General features: G+C 38.2%; 2 protein-coding genes across 2 annotated transcripts; one reads left to right on the top strand and one right to left on the bottom strand.

The window, feature by feature from the left end:
* Positions 1–1,139: 1,139 nt before the first annotated feature.
* On the top strand, positions 1,140–2,463 carry LOC105768084 (uncharacterized). The gene has a single exon (XM_012587823.2). It carries the CDS (start codon positions 1,293–1,295, stop codon positions 1,902–1,904), a length of 612 nt encoding a protein of 203 aa, XP_012443277.1. The 5' UTR covers positions 1,140–1,292; the 3' UTR covers positions 1,905–2,463.
* Positions 2,464–2,865: 402 nt separating this feature from the next.
* LOC105768081 (homeobox-leucine zipper protein ATHB-15) lies at positions 2,866–9,801 on the bottom strand. The gene is made up of 18 exons (XM_012587820.2): positions 8,394–9,801; positions 8,009–8,168; positions 7,702–7,802; positions 7,520–7,610; positions 7,226–7,321; positions 7,024–7,137; positions 6,859–6,942; positions 6,602–6,757; positions 6,421–6,495; positions 6,162–6,268; positions 5,885–6,077; positions 5,412–5,597; positions 5,184–5,264; positions 4,914–5,048; positions 4,496–4,821; positions 4,018–4,123; positions 3,325–3,474; positions 2,866–3,189 (listed from the first exon to the last, which is right to left on the bottom strand). Exons 1-18 carry the CDS (start codon positions 8,600–8,602, stop codon positions 3,043–3,045), a joined length of 2,517 nt encoding a protein of 838 aa, XP_012443274.1. The 5' UTR covers positions 8,603–9,801; the 3' UTR covers positions 2,866–3,042.
* Positions 9,802–10,053: the final 252 nt, after the last annotated feature.

The following is a 10,053-nucleotide window of genomic DNA, read 5'->3' as shown; positions in this document are numbered from 1 at the left end:
TGTCAACTCACTGTCATATTCACATGTGGCTGCTCATCTACAACCGTGCAAAAATTTCCACCTTCTAAAACTATTATACCCAAACCCTAAAACTTCTTTTTTTAAAATTAAGTCCAACTCTTGGCCAATTGGAACCCACACATCCAAAGGTAATTAATTTCAAATGTTTTTCAGATTCCTTTCCCAACATAAATGTGAATTAATTTATCATATTACTTCAACTACCTTCCTTAATCTCCTACTCCCTTTTTCTCTCGTGCGGCTATTAATTAGATTTAACAAATAAGGATATTCGTATTTGGTTATTCAGCTTACTGCTCCCGTGAAGCTCTCGGGTTGTAATAGTTTTAGGGATCGATTCATAATACCAAAATGTCTTTGTTTTAATTTTGTTGTCTCCAAAAAGCTAAGGTGGTTGGGGCTATAATATGCATAATACCGTTAAAGTTTAGGCTCTCACGTGAATTTGCATCTCTTTCTGCATGCTTTATGGAAACAAATTATTTCAATTTAATTTTGGTTACAGTTTATTGACACATATAGTACAATTTTGATAGGTAGCAATTATAATGTAAGCACAATGGTTTTCATCTTCCACATAGCAGTACTTCATGGCATATAAAATTTGTTTTCTTTCTGTATAATTTTGGAATAGACATGTTCCCAACAAAATTAAACATGAAATTATAGGTTAATTTTCTTAATTTTTGAAGTCTTTATGCCTATTTATTCAAAAAGAAAAAGAAAAACTTCACTCACATCACAGTTAGGGTTCTCTTTTTCTTTCTCCAATAAACTTGATATAATTAATTGCATCACCTGATGGTGACCCAACCCAACTGCCCCAAATGGAACAGTAGTGGTTAAGATGAACACTGAAAAAAAATATCCTAAAAACTTTTCCATGATATGAAAACGATGGCTCGTCTCCTCTCTCTCTGAGATTAAGATAAACAGTTAGCTTTTAAACCCAAAAAGTTTAATGCAAGTTGGCATATTTCCTGAAAAATCTAGCATGTTTCTAAGGCAGAACTGGCCCTTGTGTATGTAGATACAGACATGTGAGTCCACAAGATCCACACATACGTTCACTGTTAATTGGACACGAAAGGAAGAGTTCCCACATTCTATAAATAACATAGTTTCATACCCCCTATCTACCGCCATCTGAATTTTACAAAGAATCTTTCAACCTATTCTCTAAGGTTTTTTATCATTATTACTCGGTCGTTTCATACGAAGTTTCCCAATATCAACACTTTGGGTTTTTTTCTTTTTCGGTCTCTTTCAACATGGCACCACCTGGAGAGGCTATTACTAGCACTTACACAAGCAGAAACAACTTCCCGAAGCCACCAAAACTCTCAAACGACAGCCTCCACCGTACCGTATCCGATATCACCTTCCAGCTGAGCAAGGAAGTGTTGGATAATTATAAAGAAACAGCTGCGGTGGCAGTGGATGAGAAACAGCTGCCGCCAATATCGGAAGTGGAGGATGCAAAGTGCGAGTGTTGTGGGATGAGTGAAGAGTGCACCCCGGAGTACATCGAGCGAGTCCGGAACAAGTTCTTGGGGAAATGGATATGTGGGTTATGTGCTGAGGCAGTGAAAGAAGAAATGGAGAAAAACGGGGGCAAGATAGAGGAAGCTTTAAGTGCACACATGAATACATGCGCTAGGTTTAACAAGTTCGGGAGGGCATATCCAGCTCTGTTGACAGCTGAAGCCATGAGGGAGATTTTGAGGAAGAGTTCGAGATCGGAAGGGAAAAGTCTTAGGGCCAAGTCTTTTAACCCTAGGGATAGATCACCAGGAGCTCAAAAGAATGGTGGGATCGCTAGGAGTTCTAGTTGCATTCCAGCCATTACAAGGGAGATCAATGATCTCACTCTTTCAAACTGATTATCATATATTATTGTTATAGCCCAATCTCTTCATAATATAGAACTTTTCCTCCCCCCTTGTGCCTTACGTTTTTTTCTCCGTAAGGACCAAACCTTTTTTACTCATCATCATACCAGACAGTTTTTTGGGGTTTGGTCCAAAGTTCTATAGATGGAACTCAAGTCAAGGAGAGCTATTTTTCTATCCTAATCCTATTGGTTTTGTTATTTTGTATAATATAATCTCTGATCTTACTTTTCCTTCCCTTTTTTTTTGGTGCGACGTATTTCTTATAACAAAAAATTTTAACCACCTTTTATCCAAGGTTTTTTTTAGGGCAGGTTCCAATTTTTCTTCTTTTGCACCCCTTTCGCTTCACCGCATGGTAATTACCTTGAGAGCTAGATTTTGTTGTTAACTAATATTTGTGGAGAGTCGGCATCCTTTTACTGATATAGGCTCAAGCTTTTTTTAACTACTACTTGTTCTAGCAAAGCAATTGTAAGCTTGCATCTCGTTTCAATGTAATAAATCCTTAAATGTTTAATAAATGTCTGTACCGTATCATTTGGAAGCTTCTTCCATCTCAGGGCTGTTACTTTTACCTAATTCAAAATCAGGTAAATGAAATTTTGTTAAAGAATAAAACAAAAGGTTAAATGTTATCGTAACTTTCTGTTTTGACCGGACCGACTTCACCCAAAAACCATTCAACCAACTTTCCAGTTGCTAAAACTGATTTGATGCCTGACTGATCGGCTAACAAATTTTCAACTGATTCAACCATCCAACAAATCCTAAATAGTTGTGACATGACTCCCGACCCAGAACCAAAACCAAAAGCTTATTTCAGCTTGACTGTTTGAACATTGGTTCTTTCAGTGGACTTGTTGGTATCGGATAGGACCAAACCAACCACAACGGACCTAACTGCACTCACTATAAAAATCCTTGACAGTGAAAACGGTTACACAAAATGTAAAATCAACTGATTGGAGCATAAGATTGTCATAACATTAAGCAGTCGTCTTAAAAGTATAGAGGAATAACAGACATGAAGATTTAGCATAAAAAGTTTTACGGACTACAGATAGATAAACATCAAGCCAACAAAACATGATAGGATAATTTGTCTCCCCTTTTTGGGGTGAGAGTTTTAGACAAAAGACCAGTTGACAAACATAAAGCAGATACAATGAGCATTCTCTTCTTCGTTCAACACTTTCCAAGCTACTGCTCTCTCATATGAAACGGGTCTTCCCATGCTTGACAAACAGATCCCACCTTGTAGACAAGCAAAACCCTAACCACCACCAAAACAAAACAACCATGTCAAAACAAAGCATACAAGTCGGTTCAATCTAGTTATACATTAGTTGGTTTTTTGTGTTTGAAGCTGATGTTCACTCAAGTTAGAAATCAGAACAAAATGCTAGACCTGCTGCATTATCTGTGGGAACTCCGTGCAGAGAGTCTTTCGTCCGTGTTCATCGAATATCTTTTCCAAAGTCAAGTCCTGCAGAGCAACCAGGGTCGTCTCCAGCATGTCAAGGCCAGCCTGATTTGCAAACGTAAAAACCGGCAAAGCCTGCAAAAACAACTAAACTTTCAAATATATGCTAGGACTGACATTTATAAAAACATAATGACCAACAAACGAAGAGAAAGGGTATCCAGACCAACACTAAAATAAATAAATAGATAAAACTGGCTGCTAATTCAAAGAAAAACCTCTTTAACATGAAAAATCATACAAAGGAAAAAGGCTCCAGGGTTTTCATCCTCTTCATATATTACTTGTCATTAAGAAAAAAAACAAGTTTTATCTGTTTTATCATAAATTGTTGCCGCGTTTGTCATTTTTATTGATTACAAACATGATTAAGGTCTTATATAGTAATAAAAATTGACACGTTAATATTTCATGTCATTTAGACACATTCCTATAATTCGGTCATTCTGTGTTTATCATTTCCATGTCAGAAAATTGTGCAGTGTTAATAACTGCCGGTTCTAACAAAAACAAGCAGCGTTTACCATAAAGGTAAAATCATCCTCTTCAAAATATACAGGTTCAATTCAATATGGTGTCTGCCACCAAACTAATTTTTCAATAACACCAGATACATACCTTGAGAGAACAGCACATGATAGCATCGGAGTGATGCCACAGGGTCTTAAGGACAGATTCACCCCCTTCAGTGCCAGATTTGAGCAACTCTACACCCATGTAGACCCTGCAAAATAATAGACAAATCATGCATTGTTCAAAAGGTAATGGCAGTCATTCCAATCACAAAGATCGAGCGCATGCAACACTTTCCAAACCGACGGTATAGGATACATCGGTGCAATAATAGCAACCAAATTCAACAAGTCGGATTCTCAAATCTACCATTAATAAGGGTGAAACCATAAGAGACCAACATTAATCGACTTCTGATCTAAAACCACACAAGAAAAAGTTAAGGTACTAAAAACCCCAGACCAAATGTCAAGATCTAGAATTTGACAATATCCCGTTCGAGGTTGAAACCCCAACTCAACTTAATATCAACAAATTACAAGGAATAAGTTTCATTCTGGAAATAAAAGGAAGGTTGAGGTACCTATAACTCTGGCAGATCCAACGAGCAAGAGTCTGTGCTTCAGGAGTACCTAACGGGGTGCGAAGACCAGCATGTGAACCTGAATATGAAGGAGAAAGTGCCAATGCCACCCTCTGAACTGAAGATATAATGCTACGCACATATTGTCGGGCCATAGACGCAACATGTTCTTGCAGGTGGCTCTCAAATGCAAACTCAAATGCTATGGTCATCACAGATCTCATACAGCCACCAGCAGCAGAGTAATCATTAGATGCTTTATTTCCAGCTGGCCCAATCTCAAGAGCAGAAGCAAGGTCAAGAGTCCGATTGGGACTAGAGGCTTCCTGCATCAATTTCCAGTGCTTATTAAGAAACTTCACAAAAGATACAGTATAACTAAGAAAAGACCACACTTAACATAGGAAAAGATGCAAACCTTCCCAGAATCGAGAGGAATTATACGAAAACCAGAAGGCAAAAGAGGTGCATCATCAGCAAAAGAAGCATCAATCGGAGCAAATATAAGCTCGGCACAGGTGCCCACAGCATTTTCATCCATTCCACTGCATAGCTATAAAACAATACCACAGTAAAGTAAATCACGCAAGATAAAACTTAAAAATAACAACGATAACGAGGAAAAGTAGAGTAACAGCAATCAAGAAGCCGCTGACAAGCAGAATAAAAAAAAAATAAGAACACTTACTTGCAGGAGGAAAACATCTCTTGGCATTAGTGCATCTTCAGGAGATTGTGCAATTCCCTCCAATTTAATGACCTCTAAGAACTAATAATAGTATAAAAAAAGGTCACGGAACATTTAAGAATTATAAGCTCAAACCGAAAGGCAATATAATCAATTCACAAAAGCTGAAAATTTGAAACTAATAACATGCAAACCAAAAAAAGTTTTGCCATCAATTCAACTTCTTACCTCTTCATGTTCGACAGTATGAGCCAGGGGAAGTATAACTTGACTGCCAAAACCTCCTACTCGAGATCCACGTAAGCTACAGGGACCAACTTTAACAACTGCAGCGGAGTAGGCGTCGATGCTGCTGTCAGCCCATTCTGATCTGTGCTCCCGCAGGAAACGAAGAAGAATAGCAGGAGGTACATTCTAAAAGAGATACACCAGAGGGCAAAAAGGAAAAGGATGAAATTTACTTGCCAAATAAAGACGTTGATATAATAACTGCAAAAACGCAAATGTCATATAATATTCAGATACTATCAAGACTTTCAGTTTTAATGGATGGGAGGAGGGGGAAGGCCCTCCAAAGTGAGCATCACACCATGAACAAGCACAAACCGCAAGACAGTACAAGTTATAGGGAATTAATTAAAAAAGGTATAAACTTCCAAAAATAGTTCTTCCATCAGGAAAAGCATCTGAAGCATCCTCACCTGTAAAAGCATCGAGGCCTTAGCACATAACACTGCATTGCTGACAGATGGAAATCCATTAGCAAACGAAAGATTGAGGCCCATTAGCTTGTCTGGAGACGAGTTCACAAGGATGGTAACATCATCCATGCCATCATTTCCCATCATTGACCAACCCTCATCAGTGAACCCATTCACAGCATCATTAAAACCCCTATTGAATCATCTAACAAATTATCACTAGCATATCAATTGTAACATAAAGAAAACACTTCACAATAAGCACTTCAAAACTAACCTGCTCAACCTCTGGCTAAGAGCCCGTAAAGCTGCTGGCCGTCGTCCCCAACCAGTCACATTAGACTGAGAAACCTCCTGAGCTATCTGCCTCAGTTGTCGTAAAGCCTAAAGAAAAATCAGAAAAAAAGAACTTCATCCCTTTTTCTAAAGATACAACTATTGAAATTTTGAATAGACAAGCCTTCAAAAAGATCCAACAGCAACCAAAAGAAAAACAGGCAAAACTGTTACAAGCTAACTGAAAATATAAATCTTACTGCCATCGTTGTCTTCTGAGCAAGCACTGTTGATGATTCATAAAGTGGGCGCAACACTTCAGGCACACTCCATGGCTGGTTGATAAGAAACATTCCAAATTAAGTATCAAGTTTAGGTAACATATATAGCTTAAAACATTGAAGACAATTTACAGGCAGAAAGAAGGGAAGAGATGTATACCTCCAAATCCATATGATCAACAATATGTATGATTGAACCACCCCCTTCACAAGGTCGAATAAGGTATCCACTTGGCAACATTTCTGCTCTCACAAAATGCTGCACTGGAGGCATGCTAGGGCCATTTTGAGTATTCTTCAGAGATCTCTCACAGACCTATGCATTAAAAGAAAGCATTTAAGAAAATAAAAAAGTAGGTGCATCTGTGTCAATCATTATTTAGTACCCAAAATAAAACAGGTTATCAAATCACATACAACGAGGCTTCCATCTTCTAGAACAGAAGTATAACGCAATAACCAGAAGTCACGAGCAGGCGCCAACGTCGTCGGCGCATAGAGCTGTATCAAAAAAAGTAAAGTGATCATTAAAAAACAATGTAACAATGAAGCCTGACAACCACAACAGTAATGATCACTGACCTGCATGTACAGCAGCTCAATGGTTCCACCATTGGCAGTAGGCAGCACATTTAGAACATCCACAGCTCGGCAATCGTGGAACCACGAAGGCCTATCCTTGAGGAGTTCCGCAACCTGGAAGGGATTTGATTATTGAACTTTAAAGATCAACTACCATGAAGAGGAAGTTTTAGCAGGCTACTGCAAAGACAGTTATACTTACTCTTGTAGGTTCAAGACCCACAAGGCCGCAGGCACGTGCTGCCACTCCAGGGCAACCATGAGAAATAGCAATGATTCCTATGGAATCCGGACCAGGCTGTTCCAAGTCAAAACGAGATAAGAAGAATGATTAAAAGTCAAACATTGCTGCTAAAAGAATCAACTTGGAGGGAGCCCACAAAGAAGCTTATATTTTATCTTGAAAACAAGTTCTACTTGAATTTTATGTTAATTTGTAGCACGAAAGTAATTAATAAAATATCAAATATTAGGGGGTGGTGACGTCATCATATACCTTCATTCCAGGCATTTGGACCCACTCTACAGCAGTTCCAGTGGCCTTCGAAAGAAACTCTGCTAAAGTCTCTTCTGCAATGGACAAAAGCCTGGGAAAAGAAAATACAAGCATCAGTTATAACCAACAAACACAAACACTACAAAATTGCCAAAAAGCATGATGAAAGAAAAGAACCAAACCCTGCAGGACTAGCATCTCTTGGAGGATGCTGATGTGTTTCACGTTGTTGACCACTCATCACTGCCGATTCACAGCTAGGATCTTTGGTTGCAAGTGTAGCCTGTAGGAAAACAATCCGACCCTTCTTTGTCAGTTCCGATGTTAATGAAGTTCATCAAAAGTAGATAAAAATGCATACTCAACTCCAATTTAGATGAGTTGGCAAACAGTTAAAACTTCTAAAGTAGATAAAAAAATACAAAATCTAAGTAAATGAAAAGAACCACAAGTAGAAACCCAGCAGACAACAAAAGCATAAATTCTCACATTCTGAGTATGTTGGCGAAAGCATCCGTTTTCATAAACTAGCTGTGACACCTGCTTTTGCAACCTATCATTCTCCTCCATCAAAAGCTTGTTCATTGCTGTCAGCTTCCTATTTACAGCTTGAAGGCGTGATGCCTCTTTTCTCTGTTTCTCTCTACATCTGACAAATCCAACACATAAAGAACCAGATGTATTATTAATGTTAAAATTCGCATTTCACCTGAAAAGAAACATCTGACCAACCAAGAACAAGATAAATACTAAAAAAATCCACATTTCATTACTTGCTTCTCATTCATTTCTTGAATCATTAAACTTAAAACAAACTCATTGAAGCAAAGAAATTTGTTTAAAGCAATGACAATAAACAAAACCAAAGACAAACCTTCTATTTTGGAACCAAACTTTGATCTGTTTAGGTTCAATGTTGGAGAGAATAGGGCACTCCCTAATCAGTTGCTGACGACGAATAGAACTAGGCTTGGGGCATTCATGATAAAGCCTTTCAAGGGCCTCAACCTGCTCAGGCGTGTACCTTACATATTTCCCATTATCCAGGCTCCCAGGTTTACCATCCTTGCAGGACATTGCCATCTTTTAAGCTTCACCCTCAAAATTTTTCAGTTGCCCAAAAACCCCCAAAAAAGCCACCCCCTTTCCTAAAACCACACAAACTTTGTAACTTCCTTTTTCCTTAAACTGCAAGCAACCGCAAAAAACGATTTTTTTCCTTGAACCTAGTTTTTTTTTCCCCTTCTTTTGCTCTTAACTAGGTTTTCTTCATAAGTGCGTGAAATCTTAACACTTTGGAATTGTTTAATGCTTGACTGTGAAATGTTAAGGATGGTGCAAAAGAGAAATGAAAGAGAAAAGAAGAGAATGACAGAACCCGACAAGGCACAACGATACCCTGACTGGGTATAGATTTAGCCTTGGACCTTGCTTTTTTTGGCACTCTTTGAGGACAGCCCCAACACCGAGAAAAATCTCGTAATATCTTTCGAGATCAGAGCTTCCTTTCCCAAATAACCGATCTGATTCCCTCGACCATTTCTTTCCGCCAAACAAGAAAAATAAAAAGCTATGGTCTTGGAGCGAGTTACCGATTCGAATCTGCCAGCCTTCCGATTCTGAGACACCAAGACATCACCTTTAAAGCTAAAAAGACCTAAAGACACACAAAAGAAACGTTTCAACACTTGACCTTTTTTCAGGATTCAAAGTACCTCTTCTTTTTTTCTCTATCTCTCTCTCTGGAAAACAGAGATCTCCCCAGTCTAAATCCAAAGAACCACCTTTAACGGAACCGTTTCACCGGTCTCCATTTCGGTGAAGACCCAAACCGTCCCTAACCTCTGAAACATAGTTTCTGTCTTTCGGGTTATTCGATCAACCAAAAAACATAGCTTCACTTTTTCACCATCACAGTTTTTATCTTCTTTTTTCTGAAACACACACACACAAAAAAAAGGCAGAAATTGATTTACAAAACAACACCAGAAACAGATTAAGAAAAAGGAAAAAACAACAGTGGAAGATATTGTTGTTGGTGAATGGTTTATGGTGGTGTGTGAAGGAAAAAAAAAAAGTAGGAATGGGCAGAGAGAGAGAGAGCAGTGCTTTGATGGGCTCTTGCTTTTGCTTTTGAGAGGGTTTTTTATTCTTTTTTCTAACTATTTTGTATTATTTGGTTCTTACATCAACAAGGATTTTGATTGGTTCATCACTTTGGGCTTCTTTAATGTGAAGTGAAACAGAGGAAGAGAGAAAGAGAGTCATCTACTCCACTGTGCAGAAGTGCAGACCAATGGCGGTAATGTATGAGAAATTTTTTAATGTTTCTTTTTTATTTGTTTTATAAGGGAAAATGACGTTTTTGCCCCTATCGATTGCTTCAAACACAATACTGAATACTCTTTCTAATTATAACTTCTTTTGGCAGGAGATGTGCTTCAGATTACCATGTTGCCCTTGCATTTATATGACATAAAAAGTAGAAATGTGACTTTCCCAGATTTTCCTCTTCTTTTTTGACATTCAAGTTT

The sequence above is a fragment of the Gossypium raimondii genome, chromosome 5 (assembly GCF_025698545.1).
Source record: "Gossypium raimondii isolate GPD5lz chromosome 5, ASM2569854v1, whole genome shotgun sequence".
Classification (NCBI taxonomy): Eukaryota; Viridiplantae; Streptophyta; class Magnoliopsida; order Malvales; family Malvaceae; genus Gossypium; species Gossypium raimondii.
This window is presented reverse-complemented; position numbering and strand designations above follow the sequence as displayed.